The sequence below is a fragment of the Glycine soja genome, chromosome 4, assembly GCF_004193775.1.
Source record: "Glycine soja cultivar W05 chromosome 4, ASM419377v2, whole genome shotgun sequence".
In the NCBI taxonomy this organism is placed as follows: Eukaryota; Viridiplantae; Streptophyta; class Magnoliopsida; order Fabales; family Fabaceae; genus Glycine; species Glycine soja.
In genome coordinates, this window is record NC_041005.1 from 4,582,235 (window position 1) to 4,601,633 (window position 19,399).

General features: G+C 31.8%; 2 protein-coding genes and 1 pseudogene across 6 annotated transcripts; all 3 read right to left on the reverse strand.

Annotated features, from left to right (window-relative positions):
• Positions 1–6,269, reverse strand: LOC114408865 (guanine nucleotide-binding protein alpha-1 subunit). Of its 5 annotated transcripts, XM_028372055.1 has the most exons (15): positions 5,680–6,003; positions 5,391–5,455; positions 4,313–4,380; positions 4,143–4,215; positions 3,901–3,938; positions 3,724–3,813; positions 3,483–3,560; positions 3,157–3,264; positions 2,949–3,050; positions 2,349–2,404; positions 1,687–1,821; positions 1,067–1,160; positions 862–921; positions 703–782; positions 10–499 (listed from the first exon to the last, which is right to left on the reverse strand). In XM_028372055.1, the coding sequence occupies exons 3-15, from the start codon at positions 4,373–4,375 to the stop codon at positions 322–324; spliced, it is 1,155 nt and encodes a 384-aa protein (XP_028227856.1). In that variant the 5' UTR covers positions 4,376–4,380; positions 5,391–5,455; positions 5,680–6,003; the 3' UTR covers positions 10–321. The 5 variants fall into 5 exon arrangements, with proteins under 5 accessions (XP_028227855.1, XP_028227856.1, XP_028227858.1 ...); XM_028372054.1 differs by lacking the exon at positions 5,391–5,455 and having other exon boundaries at positions 1–499; positions 5,680–6,002; XM_028372057.1 differs by lacking the exons at positions 5,391–5,455; positions 5,680–6,003 and adding an exon at positions 6,080–6,269.
• Positions 6,270–9,996: 3,727 nt separating this feature from the next.
• LOC114408323 lies at positions 9,997–14,015 on the reverse strand (annotated as a pseudogene).
• A 365-nt stretch (positions 14,016–14,380) lies between these two features.
• LOC114408867 (2-hydroxy-6-oxo-6-phenylhexa-2,4-dienoate hydrolase-like) lies at positions 14,381–17,275 on the reverse strand. Its single transcript, XM_028372061.1, has 4 exons — positions 16,540–17,275; positions 15,296–15,391; positions 15,099–15,166; positions 14,381–14,817 (listed from the first exon to the last, which is right to left on the reverse strand). Exons 1-4 carry the CDS (start codon positions 17,164–17,166, stop codon positions 14,700–14,702), a joined length of 909 nt encoding a protein of 302 aa, XP_028227862.1. The 5' UTR covers positions 17,167–17,275; the 3' UTR covers positions 14,381–14,699.
• Between the last annotated feature and the right edge of the window lie 2,124 nt (positions 17,276–19,399).

Below are 19,399 nucleotides of genomic sequence, written 5' to 3' on the forward strand. Positions count from 1 at the left end.
AACATTTAATAGACATAAATAAAGGATATGAAATATATCATTAGTGACTTTCAATCAATGAAAAAGATAATCACAAAGCATAATGTCATCTCTGAAAATTTGAGCGCAACTAATTTTCCTTCTAAAGATGGATGTGGTGATCAAGTAGGTATTCAGAAAGGCTTTCCCTATCCACCCAGGATTTACTTGACATAAAATCAACAAATCGATTTTATATTGTTGTATACCTGACCTCTAATATACCCAACAAAATCAGATGACCTTTTAATTTCTCAATGTAAAAATATCATATCCCTCTTAAACATACATACTGTTGCATGGTCATAATAAGCCAGCTTCAAAGAGATTCCTCCGTCTCAAAGTCTCATCAACAAGCTTGAAAGTCTTCTTCACAAGCTTCTGATCAAGGGCAGTCGCCTGATAGATCTTGAACACGCGATCTACACAGTCAGGAGCAGTGCTCTGGAAATACAATTCCTCAAACTTTTTCTTCACAAACCTGCAGACATGGTTTATCCAAGTAAATCAATAGTTTAGGTTATGAAAAACTTCATCATCCAGCACTTGAAACCTATATTCAGATACTATCAAAATGTAATGCTGAATTTGGAATGCTTTCACTAGCCAGTAGCCAGAACCAACTACTTTGCCATCAGCAACACCCTTGAGTCCATATCCCTGAGGTATAAAGAAAATGCTTACTCGTACGCATGTTCAATCTCTTGTTTCCCTGTTGAAACTGGCTGGTAATCTTTGAACCACTCACATACATTGAGCGGAACCTGCACAATGCAAGGTATTAAACTGAAATGATAATACACTCCACCTATGACAAAGTGTACTCATCTGGATGGTTCTTACATTCAGGACCTTCTTTTCAAATATGTCAAACTTGTTTAAAAATAACATGAAGGATGTTTTCTGTCCAGAAAAGAGATGAGCGTCATTATTCATTGACATAGATACAAATGTTAATTGTCATATAATAAAGGAAACGGGAAAAAGATATAGTTGATTTAAAACTTTCTATGCAAATATAGATATTACAAAAAGAATAAAAGAAAACCTCAAAACATGGTTGCCTTAGGACCCACTCAAAAAGTTCCTTAGTCTCCATCATTCTGTTCTTGTTTTCATCCTCATAAAGTGTCTGATCATACCTGGAAGGTAAATGTAAACAAGATATTTTTTACTTTTACAAAACTCAATTATAAATCTCTTGAAACATGACTTAAAAGATAAGTGAATTACTTTTTCTACTCCAAATCTAACCTGACACAACATTTATTACCTATAATATGCACACCAACCTTTTTTTTAACATTAGTAACTAACATCAAACATGCACGGTAACAGGACTAGACTGAGCTTACCTCTCTCTCTCTCTTTTCTATCAAGAAGAATATGCTTTTGTTAATCATCAAGCATTTGGAACTTTGAAGTTTTACGGCAAAACATCAAATAGAAAGTGTTTGATTGTAAGTTTGTAACTGTAGATGTGCAACTGGAATGTGACCTTTTAATTTGGTGTGCAACACAATCCAAACAGATATGCAGACAGGAAATTGAGATGCATTTTTGAGATTTATATATTTTTAATAGTTCACACTGACTTTTTAGTCCAAAGAGACTTTATCACCATCATTATAACCATATAAAGATATTGAACCATATGGCAGACCATACTCGCTAATTGCAGCACAGAATATTACAGCCGTAACTCCTTCAAAAAGATGGATCCATTTTCTTCTCTCATTTCTCTGGCCACCAACATCAAAGAGTCTATAGACTTCACCACTTCTCTTATTTTCTCCAACAGGGCTGTCAAAATAGCAAAAACATACTAATAAAGTTGGTCCACTCAGTATATCATATTATGGTTGAAAAAATGCAATGGAACAGAACAAATGTTGAGTAACATGAGCCTACCCTGCTTCAAGTAATACATGATAAGAAAAATATGATTTGTTCTTCCTTCCTCATTGAACAATAAAGATCATTTGGAAAACCAAAAAAAAAAAAAAATTAAGAATATGCAACAAATTTTAGGTTTCTTTTAAATTTTAACTATTTAGATTTTACAATAGTCGGGAAGGCAGTGAGGCTTGACAGGCATAATGGTTAGTAACATATAGTAGATGAAAATAGAACATAAGTAACAAAAAAATTACAGCAATCATGTAAGGACAATACAAGAATGAAAACAAGTAGTGTGAATGTCAACAATACAGGATCTCCTCCCCCAACCCCCCCCCCCCCCCCCCCCAAAAAAAAATAAAATTTGGGGAGAGTAGTAGCATGTTTCTGTATCATTTTCAGTACAAAAATTGTTAGCTCAGTATGTTCACCTGAACTGGATCTCAACAACACCAGTTGTACGAACTCTTGCATACAAAACATCCTCCTGTAGTTGTCAAATAGGGCAAGAAATATTAAGATCCATTTCACTTTCAAATTTGAGGGTCCATAAATGAAAACAAAAGAAAAAACACAGTGAACTTCTTACAAAATATGCTGTATTTGGTGTGCTGAATTAGCATATAATATCTAGGTTTGCAACATAATGGTTGTCAATTCTAGACAATAAACTGATATATGGATAAATATAAGTAAAGAACAGCAACACCATCCAGGACAGAATTACAAACCACTTATTGGTTGAGATAAAAAAAAAAAAAATTACACATGATCACTTGATTTATTTATTTTCAAATAAATAAAACCAGAACAACCTTAGTAAATAGCAATTAATTTCTCAAAATTTATTTTGATGATTAGTGATTAAATAGAAATGCCACAGGTAGTAACCTATGCATGTAGAAAATAGTTTGTACCCTCGTAATTGAAACAATTAGAAAATCCAAAATACAACACCCTCCAAAAAGAAAGAATTTGGAGTTGGCTTTTGTATCTTTGTACAGAACAAAATAATGGTGGAATTTGAACACCTTAGTTGGAACATAATTTGCATCAGACAGCCTCTCCAAATTTTCCATGAAATAATGGGCACAATCTGGAACTTGGAGTTCATTACCACGGGCATATGTTTCCTACAGCAAGTAAAATGTGAGACATACATAATAAGTAACTGATGACAAAAAAGATAACTACGTATATGCATTAAGGCAAAGCAATCAAAGGGTGCAATCTAGCCACCTGAATTGCAGCATCCTCCCACAGAGTCTCTATTTCCTGTGCAAGCTCTTTGGTAAGACGCGGGTAATCCAGCCTGCCTCCAATTTCTGAGAGCTTTTCACCAATGTCCTGCCAAAAAAATTATGCTCTATTTGAATGAAGAAGCCTTTGTCATATAACTTTGACAGAGAAAAAGATTCTTCCAGAAGAAAGAAGCATGTTTACAATGATCATTCTCTAGATATTTATTGAAAAAACTTAGCGACAACATACCAGACCATAGAAACTACTCAATTATTATTAAGCAACCGTATTGGGGAATAAAAGAGGTGGTAATAGTGAAGTACCTGGTTTTCATTAGATATTACATACTTTGAAGAATCAAAGTCATTCTGCGCCAACTCTTTCGACCCATCATGCAGTACCTGTTTTAACACATCAAGTACAGACAAAGGATTACAGTTTTCTCGGGTAGCTCTACGGAACTCAACTCACATAAAACATTTTTTCAAACTATGAACAGTGGACACTTTAACTCTGCTTTTTTAAGAGAAAAATAATCAACACACCCTTTCAAGTATTGCATACTTTTATTGTCTGATACACATTAGCATGAACGACTGGTATGTAGCTTTTTAGCTCAGCCTCATCAAAGCCAGTTTGAAACAAAAGTTTTATCTGCATATTATAAACAAATAAATAAATAACAATAGCAATCATATACTATCATAATTCACGAGCAGTTGAGAAGATGCAATTTCTTGCCTGCTTAAATATTGTAGACTTCCCAGACTCTCCAGCACCTAAACAACAGAGATATTAACACACAGATAAGTTCAGAAAAGAAATAACAAAAGCAAACATGCTATTAAGAGATTGTGGCACATATGATTCCTTCAAACTCTGGGGAGTACAACCACATTACGTATTAATGCTAATTGCTAAATTCCAAATAATTCTACGGATTGCTATATAAAATAAGGAAAGTCACACCAAGTAAAACACACCTAGTAGTAAAAGTTTCTGAATATGCTTTTCAGCCTTTGTTTCTAACTCGATTCTTCTTTCAATTTCTGCATCCTGCAAATGCATGCCACATTCATCAATTCAAATTAACGCCTATTTAACAGTATTATTTCTAATTTAACAAGTGCCAAATTTATGAAGGACAAAAGACCTGAGCATTTTCTTCAGCATCAGCTTCACGAAAACGACGACTTCTGCTGCAGACTAAGCCCATATTATCTGTTACAAAAAAGATGCATTAATCAAGCTCCAAACCGGTGTTTCAACTTTCAATACCCTCCTTTAATACATACTTGCATTATGCAGCATTTATAGGAGCTTATTTGGACTTGTGGAAGTAGCTTATTATGACCTTTCTATAAACTCTATTTAACTTAGTTCAATAAACTTCATGGTAAAACTTAACAAAATAAGTTCTTTTTAACTAATTATACTAGTCTTCACAATCAAGCTTATAAACAAATGCTCATTTAACAAGAGCTTATTGAATCATTGCTTAATTAAGGTGTTTACTCAAAAACAAACCCTCTATGGACTTGAGTTCACCTAACAAGAGGACTTGAGCAGAACAATCAAACACTGCTCCCCCACCTCAAAGGAATACCTCAAGTCAACCACAAGCTAATACTTCAGGCAACTTGCAATAATATATGCAAATAACAGATTCTCAATCCACAGAATAAGACATCTGAATAAATCAAAACAAGACTCAAGGGCACAGCTGGATAGCAGGAGTATCTTGAAACAAACTCTTAATTGACGCTTTAGCCAGAACAGTTACCGGGCCACACATCAGATCTGAAGTTAATGATTATTCTGAGCAAAGTTACTCAACCAAATGCTATATTTAACAGACATTGGAATATTCTACTCCTTGCATATGGGAAACGATGTGGTGATCGCCAACAACTTGGATTTATTTATTAATTTTTATTTTTTTGCTGAAGACTTTTTTGTTACATGCCTGCAACTACTTGAATTTTATCAAATGGCTAAACCCCATCATCAGATACAAAGAGTGAAGTTAAGGATAATTAAGATGCCCATGAGTGGTAAAGAGAATTGCAATTTCAGGAATGGAGCAGAATCAATGAATCATCAAGTTATCAATTCATTTATAGGGGCAAGAATGGTCCTTTTTTTCTATTTTATTTTTCAGGCTAATTATTTGATGCTTTTGAATGCTGATTCTCTCCGCACGAAGCATGAAAGTTTAGCAGTTGAAGTACCATGAAAAGCAAGAGCATGCAGGGTACAACCACCCCATCATCAAAGTTTACACCAGAAAGAGAATCTAGTCCAAAATGGTACAAAAAAAACTACTGTTAATAAACTATACAAAAAGTGAAGAAAGGAGATTATCTTCGCATCTCGATCTGCATATGCAACATCAAACTCAGAGATCTCCTGAGCTAAAATCCACCCTCCGTAAATTATCAACAACAACAAAAAAGAAGGAAGGATTTTGAGGGAGAGAGAGAGAGAGATTGGGAATGCACCAGAAGAAAGAGTTGTTACCTGAAAAGAAGCAAAAGGGTCTCTTTTGCAGAGAAGTGGTGGTAAAATATGCCCCTAGATTTGGCGGATACGTTAAGTGTTAAGTGTTAAGTGTGAAGTGTGAAGCGAAACTAGAAAGCAACAAGTTCAGTTTGTGTTCTTCTCTGTGGAGGAAGATATAGTATAGTATTCCAAGTTCTATACCATGTAGTAATTGTATGTAACATGACAATAATAATTGTTGTTTAGTTTAAGGTAATGATAATAATAATAATGGAATATAATATTGTTATAAGATAGTGGGATTGGGATTCAGAGGAGTGCGACCAATGCCGTAAGTGTACATACATATAACATAGACATATATGATGAAATGAATTAAAATAAAAATGATGGGAGAGAAAATAGAGATAGAGATTACTGGATGAATTAAAAAAGAGAAGAGCGCCGAAAGCTGTGAGGGTTCTTGGTTGCGTCCTGCACCCTTTGCTCGGGTCAAAGTTTAGTTTAGAAAAGACACACAAGAAGGCACCAACAGGCACAGCAATGGCACTTTTTTTATGTCTTCTTGGGAAAATACACTCACTGACCCCTCTTTCTCTCTCCGCCTGCCACTCTCAACTCCAACATCTTAACGCAGACCAAGCATCACTATATTGTTTTTATCTCATCATTGATGATAAAAAAAAAAACACATAAAATAGCTTATCCAAAATAATGTTAGAGTTATATTATTGTTTTTTGCTTTCATTAAATAAAATAAAAAAAACTTTTCAGATTTAAAAACTATAATTTTTAAAAATTATATTGCGAGAAGTAGTTATACTATCTTAGATATGGAATCAAGCATGGTATACATCACATGGCACTAATGCCATTAGATTCCTTCCAAGTCTGAAATTGCATGACTGACTGACCAGTTTGACTGAAGAAGGGCAGAATGAAATTTTGCAGGATTTCAAGTGTTGTTGAGAAAGAAAAGGAGAGAGAATCGTGATTCCATTCTATCTGATTTGTGTTGTGTTGGCGGTCAAAGGAGACAGGAAAGGACACATATGCATCTGCATATGCGTCTGCGTGGGTTTAGTCGAGATGCTATGCTGCTAGTTGGCACTTGCTAGTTCAGTTGCCACTCCCCTGACCCCTTTGTCCTCACATACACTTTCATCACCAAAATATATTATTATTTCATTTATTCGAATAAAAGTAATTTCAAAAACAAATTTAACAAATAAAAATAGTCTATTTTTATGTGATAAAATATATTTATTTTAAAAATAAACTGAAAACAGAAAAATAATGAATGGGACATTGTCCCTTTTCCACTTTCTTTCCTGCTTTTTTTTAAAAATAAATAGTCAAGTTTTAGACCTTGTTGCTTTAAAAAAACTATTTTCTAAAACTATTATTTTTTTGCCTATCAATTTTGATAATTATTTCTAAAAGAAATATTTTAAAAATCCAAAAACATAAAGAATTTGAATTTTTTTCCCTTTTCACTTCTCAATGACAGCAATGGAGACGTTGCATAGGCTTCTCTAAATAATTAATCAAAAAAGGAGTATGGGGTAACAAGGTAAATATAGCTGGAGCTGTGTACGAGGCTTCTCCGTGAGACACATCAAACTAACGAAACTGCTGTTTTTGTTTTATAAACAAAGACAAAATTGTTTTAATTCACCAAAGACTAAGAGTCGTCGTATCATCCTTTGGCAAGGGAAGAATGTATAAAGTCTATTGAGATTATAAGTTCAAATTTGTCAATAAGACAAAAGAAAAATGGTGTAGCAATACATGCTAAAGTAAAGTTTCAATGATGTATGGAAATATATAATAAAGGTAAGCCTATGTGTATGAAATGTCAAGCTCTATCAATGATGATAATGTTTATATGTTTACGATCATGATTATGTATGAAGAATAAGATGTTGAGCGTGCCATGTTTATAGTTGTTTATGCATGATATTGATATGTATGCTATATGTGTCCCTAAGACGCTGACTCATACATTATCTCATAAATTTATTTTAAATGCTTCAATTCACGGCAAGGCTTGGGGGAAGAAGAAATGAATCTTATATGATCATAAGTTAACACAAAAGAGGAGTTGAATTGTGAGTTTGTTATCTTTAAATTTTTCTTCTAAATATATAAGTTCAAAAGTAAATTAATAGTATTCACTAAGAAAAATGTGTAGAGGGAGAAGGAAAAAAAAAAAAAAAAAAAGAGACAACAATTTCATATTAGTTTGTCTCAACCTGAGATTGTATTTAATCCTTCATTCATTAGAGTTTCCACTAATCACACCATGGTTACATGTAAGTATTATTGTGAGCATATTCAGACCTTAGAACAACGGGATCTTATCCCAAAAACACTAAACTCAAGTATTTTTATCATTAAATCTCCCTAGGCTTTCACAAACCACAGAGGTTTAAGATGTTTACAAGAGTAGTAACTCTCAAGAAAGAGGATATACACGATCAAGCACAAGTACATAAGCTTTGCAACACATGAAAGTTTTAGCTTAGAGTAGTGTCCACAAAATCAAAGTGATTGAGACTTAAGATCAGAGCATGAAATCGTCAAAAGGTTCTCACTGTCTCTTCTTTTATTCTCTTTATAGGTGACGAAGACATAATCGTTAAGGAAGAACTTTTCCCCAATTTGGTTGTGCATTAAATACATGAGCACATTCTTCACGTGAAGAGACTTCACTTATCTTGTTTGAGAGAGAGAGAGAGAGAGAGAGAGAGAATGTGGCAAACTGTGTATTGACAATTAATAAAAAAAATAGGTGTAATTGTTTTACTGACCTTGCTAAGGAGGTTTTTTTTTTCTCATTTGCTCTTCATAAGGTATAATTGAACTAAGAGATTGACTTGATACATGTTTTTGGTAGTACCATGAAACAAACAAACATAGCTTTATAATAAATGCAACAGATATTCGAATAATAAGATAAATTAATATAACATTAAAAACTTAGTTGTGTTTTTAAGATCGTTTACTTGATAATAATGTGTTAAAACGACATTGTCTAGGTATATATATATAAAGAAATTGAGTTTACTTTTTAATAAAACTTTGGACGTTTTTGTGAAAAATACATGTTGTACGCTTTGTATATAAAATGTGTGTGGAGAGAGAGAGCACTTCTATAAATTTTAGGTAGTGTTTGATAAAGGAGAGAAAGTAGGTTGATTAGAAAAGCAAAAATGATAAATAAGATTAAAAAAATAAGTTTTTGAGACTATTTAGTTTAAAAAAGAAAGAAAGAAATATTATTTATTTATTATTAATTTTATTATTGTTTACAATTATTATTATTATTATTTCCATCATCTTTTTAATATTTTTTTGCATCTTTACTCTTCCAAACACTCAACATTCTTTCACTTCTACTCTTTCTTATTCTAACACACAATTTAGAGAGAGAGAGAAATTATTAATTCATCTAAAAAATTAAAAATGATAGAACTTTAATTAAAATTCTTAAAATTTTAAATTCTATAAAGTTCTTAAATACTTTATGTAAATTCATAAAGTTCTATGGAAGAAGCTTTGATCGCTTATTTTATATTAAGAATATTGTGTAATTTTTGTATTGGGCCTTTGTTGTACTTTTCCGTTTTTTAATCTTTGTAATATTCGGCTTTTGTTTGGGTTTTTATGTAAGCTTTTATATTTGTGTTGTTTAGTTGAACCATTAGCTGGTCTTTTAAGAATTGGCCTTGGCTTTTAGATTTGTAGTATAAATAAGCTAAATGTTAACTTTTTAATTAGTTTTGACTCATTTGAAATGAAATAACATTTGTTGCTAATGAGAGTGCTTTTTTCTTTATTTTTGTATGAAACCTTAATTCTTATGGCCAAATTTTCTTAACTTACAAACATATTATGTTATGATTATGGCATCGCATTCCATTTTTTTGTCTTTTCACTTTATTTTCCTTCATCTATTTGTGTTTTTGACCCGTAAAAGATGCTAAATTTGTGATGCATAAAAAGAAATTTTCGACACAATCACATACTAGATGATAATTTTTTATTGATTGATGACAATTAAAATTTATTTTGTGTTCTTACAAACATATATTACATTGCTTTGATGAGCATGTTCCCATATTCCAAGCACATTTCCTACCAAGTTAGTTTGATTCATATTGTTATTAATATTTGTCGAAAATTCAAAACATGACATAAACAATATTAATTTAATGAAGGTTAATTATTATTGCATGGATTGAAAAAATAATAATGTCTCACAAAAATAATGGTGTTGACAAAATATGCCCATAATATATACAACAATGTTCGCTCATAAAAGGTACTCGATCAAGAGCTCCCTTGTAAGAAATTTAGGATAATATTGTTGAATTCTCCTGGTTTTTCCATTTGAGGCACATGGGGTGTTTCTTTTAACAATTCCAATATTGCATTCTTACTTATTACCCTGCAGTACGTTAAACAGAACCAATAATTCGTGTTAGTCACACGCCATGGCTTTACACCAATGAGCAATTATATACATAGTCAATTTCTTTTCCATTTCATTTCACCTCATTTTATATCTTTCTTTTCCTTTTTCATCACATCACTTATTTATCTCTATATATGTTTTCTTTTTCTTTTTTCATCACATCACTTATTTATCTCTCTATATATTTTCTTTTTCTTCCGGTCTTTCTCTTCTTCCACCCAAAGCAAAGTGGAGCATATATACGTTGATATTTTTCCTATACTAATTCCACACTCGGGTTCTCACCAGCTAACAAGGTGCACTCTTTTATTTACTAATTAATAAATACAGTTAATTCAGTTATAGATGGAAATGCCAATAGTTGAATGAAAAATCCAAATTAAAAAAAAATATAGAAGCATTTAATATATGTCATTTCGATTTAAAAAAATAAATTAGTTGGAGATAAGAAAGATATCATTTGGATTTGGAGTATAGAAGAAAAAACTACATTTCTCAATGAAAAACAAAGGCGCATAAAGTTAGAAGGATACTCTTTCGGTTCATGGGCCAGTTGCACGGGAAATATCCGGTCTTGTTCCCCCCAGACTTTGAGAACCTCCTGAGTTGATTAATATGAATCAGCCATGGTAACAATCGAATATCATGTTTTATTTACTAATGTGCATATATGAAAGTATGTATGTAAGTATGAGCTTTATGCATATGTATACTGTGCAATTCAGCAAAAAATAAATGTAGATACACTATGCTTACCTGTTGAAGAGGTGAAACATTTGAAGTATCATTCCTTCCGATGGTTATCCCTTTTAGAAGCTCCAATTTTTCCTTCTTATTTTCTTCCTATAATTCCTACAAACCATAAAAACCATGCATTAATGAAAATATAGAATTCTTAATTTTTAATATTTTATTTTCAAAATAATTGTCACGCACTTATGGTTATGCCCACACATGCAAAAAATAGTCAAATTTCGGTTTTGCCAACCACATGGAACAAGGTACAGGAGACTTATTTTTTTGAAAATAAAAAATTAAACTAAACATTCACACATGCACACATATATGCATGTTATCACGTGAGGCATGTATAAAATGTACATATCCTTGAAAAAAAAAATGTTAAAAGATATTTCACTCATTTAGTTGAATAGCCATTCATATGGATAAAAAAATATCTTTATACAAGAGTATATAATTAATAGTCTAAAATATTTACTATGTCAACTAAAAGTCATTATAATTTATAAATAATGTAGGATGGTCAATGAATGACTTGATATATGGCGTAGTATAGAATTTCCCCGGCCGACTGGATCTCGCATTTTTTTATCTTAAAAGTTTTTTTGGTTGGCAAAAATATATATTATATAAAAAAAATAAAAGAACCTCGTATAAAAGGTAACAAGTTCAAAGGCAGTGCATATGCCGACATTTTTTTATTTCAAAAGTAACCACATATCCACTGCTAACATGGAAAAGGTCTGTAAAAATTACAATGATTGATGGAAAGTAATTAAGTGAACAAATTTCATTTTAATAATATGAGAATAATAAATTTTTAATCACTCAATCATATATATGAAAAATTAAGATTAAATATTAGTTAATAATCATGTAATACTTAAAAAACTATATATATATATATATATATATATATATATATATATATATATATATATATATATATATCAACTATTCAAAATGACTTACCCATAATGGAAGACGTAAAACAAACTCCTATATCCTAGCTTTTTTTTTATAGGTATAATTTCTTTTAAATTTGTTGCCTTGCTTTTAAAGCATAACACGTGAGGCTTGCTAGCATGTGTTTGGTTTAACATGTAAATCTTTTTCATCTCGAATGTAATTTTTAGATTCTCATAGTCAGCACTATGGACTCAAGAGTAAGGATGTATAAATATATATCTCTCTCTTTGAGAAAATTATGAGCATATATAGAGACATTTTATATTTTGCTTCCTTAATTTAATATATTTGAACTTGCTGTCCTCAATTTCTCATTTTATTATCAAATTTAGGGCTGTTAAAAAAGCTAATTTTAAAAAAGTAGTTATAACTAGTTTTATATAACCAGTTATATAAAAGTAGTTATAAAATTAGTTTTATAAAAATAATTATTTTAAATAACTTATTTTTATTCATTTATAGCTGATTAGGTAATTAGTTTCAGGTATAACTTATTATATAATTAGTTTATTCATAATTGGTTATATATTCATATTTTAAAAAAAATAATTGACTATATAAAATTATAGCTAATTATATAAAACTAGATAGTTATAATATTCACTTATAATTTAATTGTTTATTATTAGTCATGGTTATAGTTATGTAAATTCTCAAATCATAATTATTCCTAATCAAATCTTGGTTTTTCAATGACAAACTTATTTATTACATTTCATTTCCATTGGATTCAATTAGATATTTAATTTCATCCCATGATAATAATAATAATAATAAATGATAATAATAGTAATTTATCATACCAGCACTGAATCCCACCAAAAGGTCTCGTGCACCTTTTTTTTTTAAAAAAAATGATTTTCCCACGGCTTAGAGCACTAGATCTGCCACCGCTAATGTTGTAGTTTGTATATCCCAACCGTTACTTTCTTTTTCAACGAGTTTCACGTGTCGTATGTGATTTTTAGAAGTTACTTGTTATAGCTTCCACATCGATCTCATACTTAATTCCTTCTTTCACAACTAGTTTCTAAACACGGTATAGTGTTTTGAAAAAAAAAGAAAATCCATGCACATTGGAAATTAAAATAAAGTGAGAAAGAAGAAAAAGAGATGGAACTTACATCTAAGAAGGACACTAGGCTTGTAGACGGAGAGGGACATCAATTTTCGCAATTGGTGCGGTTTAGTAGGCAACATGAGATCATCGTCATGTTAACACCGGAGCTAGCAATAACTACTTTTTGCACCCTCTCTTTACCCAACATCTTCGCCACCATGCCCCATAGCTGGTCCCCACCACGTGGAATTTTTCTACCTCAAAGCTTGCCCACCGACGTTGCCTGAAACATTTCGCTCCTTCGTGTGCGACCCTCCGAAGAATACCAGATTGAAGTGTGGGGCCAGGAACTTCACCTGCGGCACCACTGCCACGTGGCCGCGGGCCCAAACCCGTGGATCAGAACCAGGGAGGGCTTCTGGGAGGCTTTGTTTCTCGGGCCCCAAAATGTTCATCGTTTTTTCACGGTCCAGCATTTTTATTGTGTACCCAACAAAAGTACTCTTGTTAATATATGGATTCTCACTCATGAATAATGTGGATTGTGAATATCTAAGTTTTGTGTCCTGGATTATTAGATCATATTCTAACAAACTGAGTTAATATATTAATTATATTATAAAATAATTAATGTTATTATATATAATATTAATATATATTTAATATATATAATACAAATTTATATAATAAATTTTATAATAATTAATTTTGATCTAATAATTAATTTTTTATACATATAAAATTTTATTAAATTTATAATTTTTATTTAAAATTGATATATATATATATATTATTAGATTAAAATTAATTAGAATAAAATCAAAATCAGAAATTTATTTAATATAATAATTATAAAAAACTATAATTAAATTTATTTAAAAAAACATTTTTAATGTTTTTTTTAATCTGGGATACGGAATTGCAATATGATTCATAGTTTATTAGCATTTTGAAATTTACAAAAATTTGCTGGAAGTACAAGGAATTGTCTTGTTTCTCCATCCTCGTCTACGCTCAGGCCTGCGACCAAAGCCCAACGCTCGTGAAACATCGTCGGATGTACTTGCTGTACAAGGACACGAAGCTAAATGACGACGAAGGCATCTTCGAATTGAATTGGCTTTGTTCTTTGTTCGAGATCATAGATTAATTAGTATTTAATTTTTTAACCATTTATGTTAATTGAAGGGATCGAGAATGCATCATCCCTTTTGTTTCGGCTTATTTACGGATAACCACGTTTGTTTCTCATAGGCTCTGCCACTAGCTAAAAGAATTTGCTTTGTACCTTTCTTGATTGTATATAGTGTGTATTTAAATGAGGTTGATAAAATTGATTTTGAATAAAATTACTTTTGTAAATCTGATTTTAGTTAAAATTAATTTTATATTATTTTTTAACGTGAAATCAAATAAATAAAAATGTATTCAAAAGTCATTCTACTAAGAATCAATTTTTTAACATCAAATTAAACAGACACATAACCAACTTCCTCGGTATAACTTTATATTTCATATGCATGCATGTACGATGATAATCTTATAATTAACCATGAATGACGCAAAAAAATCTGTCTTATAACTACTTTATGGACTAGTTAACTTGTGGGGGATTCCCAAGTATAATTTAAAACAATAGTATAATTGCAGAAATATATAAAATATTAGAGGTCACTCTAACAATAGCATGCGAGTTTTGGTTTTCGTATTCGCTTGTTGTAGCACTTCTCGTTCACATGTAGACAGATTATGCTCCTAATGTATATAACAATGCTTTTAAAAAATTACTCAAGAATGCTCCTGTAAGAAATTTAGGAGAATGTTGTTGAATTCTCTTGGCTTTTCCATTTGAGGCACATGGGATGCCTCCTTTATCAATTCCAATCTTGCCTTTTTACTGATTATCCTGCAAAATTTTAAATAGAAGCCAAAAATTCCTGTTACTCATACGGTCATGGCTTTATACAAATATCTTTAGAGAAGGAATACCCCACAGTTCTTACTCTTTAACATTGTACTCTTTTACTAATTAATATCGCCAATTCAATTATAGAAGGGGATATCAATGGTTGAATAAAATTAAAAAATTATAAAAGCATTCACTAGAAGTCATTTCGATTTGGAACTCAGAAGAAAAAAACCACATTTTTGAAGGAAAAAACAAGACTTGCACAATTAGAAACATACTCTTTTAGTTCGTGGGCCAACTTCAGCGGAAATATTCGGTCTTCTTCTCCCCAGACTATGAGAACCTCCTGGGTATGAATAATATAAATCAGTTATTGAATATCAAATTTTATTTATTTACTAATATGTATGTATTGGGGTAGGTATATAAGTAAATAAACATGAGCTTTATGCACATAGATATATACTATGCTTACTTGTTGAAGAGGTGAAATTCTTGAAGTATCATCCCTTCCGACGGTTAACCCTTTCAGAAGCTCCATTTTTTCCTTCCTATTTTCTCCGTATAATTTCTACAAATCATAAAAATAATGTATTGAGGAGAAATATAGAAATATTAATTTTTAATATTTTTTAATTTTCAAAATAGTTGCTATGCCCTCACAGGTGCACAAAATAGTCCATTGTTGGTGTTGGCAACTCCATGAAATAAAGTAGAGGATAAAGTTTTAAAAACAAGTAGATTTAGATTTTAGATCAACATTCACACTTGTGTGCATATTATGCGTGACATGATATAAAATATACATATTCTTGAAGAACACCTTTCAATACAAGGATTTGATTCTTCATATTCTAAAATTTATTAAAAATTATAACATTTTATAGGTTTCACTTTTTATTTGATGAACTTCAGTTATGATTTTATAATTTTTAGTAAATTTTAACCAATAATAAAAAATATGTTAAAGAATATTTTGCTAACACCCCTCTTAACCAATAAAAAAAAAGCTAAAAAGTGTTACTAAAACTTCTTTTGAGGGTAATTTTAAAAAAAAAAAAAGTTAAAAAAGTGTTAGCAACACACTTGTTTTCTCCTCTTTTTTTTCAGTCCATTTTCTTTCTTTCTCATCATATCACTTATCAATTTTTCTCTTTCTTTTCTTTTTCTGTTTGTGTCTTTCTCATACAGCTATCCACCCCAAAACTAAGATGGATGTTTTCCCCTTTTTCCTCAATAACCTAAAATATCTAGTACGTATATTAAAATTCATACTAAGTTAGAGTTCTTCTTCTTCTTCTTCTTTTGTTTTGGTATTGTATGGGGCTTAAAGCCCAAAAGAAAAACTACGCAGGAATACTACGGGAAACACGTACTAATGCCTTAGGAATCTACTAAAAGCAACTAGTTTCTTCACATTCCAATGACGTGGTGCTTTGCCTCACAGACGTCCCAACTCTATAAATAGAATATGTTCTTAGTCATGCTAAGTTGCTAACATATGCTTTCTATTCCTTGATGTTACTTTATTGAAACACCACTCAAGCATCATCGTGCCTTTACAGGAAACAAATTATGCACTCTGCTAATAGAGAGGAGCATTGACAAAAGTGAGATTGAAACTTGGAGTCTAGGGATGTTTGCAGTTCAATTTACAATGACTTTTAAACAAAAGAAATTTAATGATTTGTTTGAATAAGTTTCCGAATAAATACTTACAGCCAAGAAGTCCCGGAGTAAAAAATCAGGCAAGAGTTGGGGAGGCTTGTGGATGGAGAACTTCATCAATATTCGCAAGTGTTGTGGCGTAGGAGGCAGCATCAGATCCTCAATCTTCTCCAGTTGCGCCCTCTGCACCAACGCCACGTTGCTGCTCTTGATCATGTTCACACCGGAGCTAGCAATAACCACTTTTTGCACCCTGTCTTCACCCAACATCTTGGCCAAATTGTAAGCCACCATGCCCCCATAACTCGTCCCCACCACGTGGAACTTCTCAACCTCCAACTTGTCCAAAAGCTTCCCCACCGACGCTGCCTGAAACGTTTCGCTCCTTTCGCTGGACTTGGTGCTCGATCCTCCGAAGAATATTAGGTCCGGAACGTACACGTTGAAGTGAGGGGCTAAGAATTGGACCTGTTTGCGCCACTGCCATATGGACTCCGGCCCAAACCCGTGGATCAGAACCAGGGAAGGCTTCTGGGCCGTTGGGTTTGTCGGGGCCCAGAAGTGGAGCGTGGATTCGTCGTCCACTCTAAGCGTCTGCGATGAGAGCCCCGCGCCCGTGAAGCAGCGTCGGAGGTAGAGGCTGTACACTGACACCAGGCTTAGAAATGAGGGAAGCATCTTTCTTCACTCTTCGATTCAATTCGATTGCTCCTTTCTTCTTCGAGATAACAACTTATTTCTATTATTATATTAATAATTGGCTCACGTCAGAGGAAAATTCAACAACTTGAATGTCATTCTCAGTGTGTTTCTTGATCACGGTCAGCATCGAATGATATTTTATAAGAGTAAAGATAATTTTTTGTTAATAATATTTTCATTCTTCTTTGTTATATTATTTAATTTATCTCTTTCATGTGTATAATTCCTTTTATTTCTTGGTGATTGGTAATTAGTCAGCTTAAATTAAGACAAATATATGTCATTGTTTTTTTTTTTTTTTCTTTACATGGAAAGTGATGGAATGGTGAAAAATTAAAATAAAAGCTGAATGTTATAATTGATAACTTGTTGGGAGATGAATTATTGGTGGGGGCGAATATTTCACTAAGAATTTATTTCCATGGTGGAAGAGTGTCGAAACTTAGTTGGGGGAGGGCATCGCTGATGTATCAGGACGGTGACCCACAACGGAAACCTTCACCCAACCCCTAAATTTATAATACCATTAATACGGTATGCTGCTTTTCCGAATAATTTGGTAGGCATTTATTAAAATTATCAACAAGTGAATAAATTACAGATATAACTCTCGTACAAATACCAAATTTGCTTCTTTTTTTTTCCTTTGCCTTTTGTGTGTGTGTGTGTGTGTTTTACAACAATTAATTATATTAATAGTTTTGCTGGCTTAAATCTTTGAGCACTTTCTGGCCATTGACTTTCATCAATCAGCCAACAACTCTACAAAGTAGTCTCCTTATGTGTTCCAATAATGTGTTCATCACTCAAAATTGCACCAGATGTGTTGTAGCCAAAGGGGGTCATTTGAATGTCTAAGGCCACAAAGAGGAATGACCTGTCCAAAACATCTCATACTCTGTGACCTCATTAGGTCAGGCCCGTTATTGCGCACTAGTTTACTAGAGAGGGTGTCATGTCAATTTCGGCTTATATAGGGAATTTCTTACTTACTGCGCACCAGTATTGCTTATGTGCTTTGCCGTTGAGTAATGTGATCAAAGCTTCATTCAATATCTCGATCACATTCTTAACGATCTCACTAGAGAAGCATGTGCAGCTGATCTAACAGATTGCATGCATGAATGAATACATTTATTGGTTCCGCTTGATAAGGATATCCCATAGAATTTAAATATATAAAATTAACGGGACAAAATATACATATTCAAGATATTTATATGTAATTTTTAAAAAATAAGGAGTGTATTTGCAATTGAAGTATGGATTTGCCACCGTCTAATTGGAGTGACTTTCATGCTTTTGCGTGTGCACGTACATTTTTTTTTTAAATGGAAATTATATTAAATCCAAAATGATACAATAATAAATAGGACATATCTCGCAGTTAGAAAAAATAAAAAGTCTTCCTAATACAAGAAGACCTATATCAAGATGTTAAAACAAATACAACATGTGCGTTTATCTATACATAAAAAACTTAATCGTGTTAATAACCTCTATTACAGAAAATTAATAAACTTCAAAAATCAGTTTGTTTATAGACAGCCGATGCAGTAAACTGTAATTACTATAGTCAGACAACAAAATTTTTCTTGAACACATGATTTGGATCTGCCCCTAATTAAATAGTTAGTAATGTGCTGCAAAGAAGTGAAACGTTTGCGGAAAGAAGCCAAATCACGAATATGAACCCAAACTTGGAGAGATTTCCTCCAAGAAAAGAACAAATGAGTATTTGACTCCACCTCGTTATAGTACTTATGCATGTTAAATTCTTTTCTTTGTAGGCTATATTTGATAAGATTTTTTAACCACATCAGATCATGCTTGATAGGATGATTACTGAGGACTTTGGATCTACGCTTCTACTTTTTTTCTTTAACCTTATTAACTAAAAAAGGTTAACGAATAAAAGAATTCTATATTCTATATATAGAGATATAGAAAATAAATAAAATTCAATTTGTTATAAATACTTAAAATAAAAAAACTAAATTAAGAAATTAAAATAAATAATTGAAAAATTAATTAAAAATTCTAGATTCATTTTATAAGAAAAAATATAGATTCAAATAAAATAAATAGAGAATATAAGCGACTAGCGGGAATCGAATCCGCATTGTTAGCTTTGAAGGCTAGAGGCTATAATCAATGTTGATTCATCATTTTGATTTTAATTTAACGTCTTTAATTCAAAACTGAACAT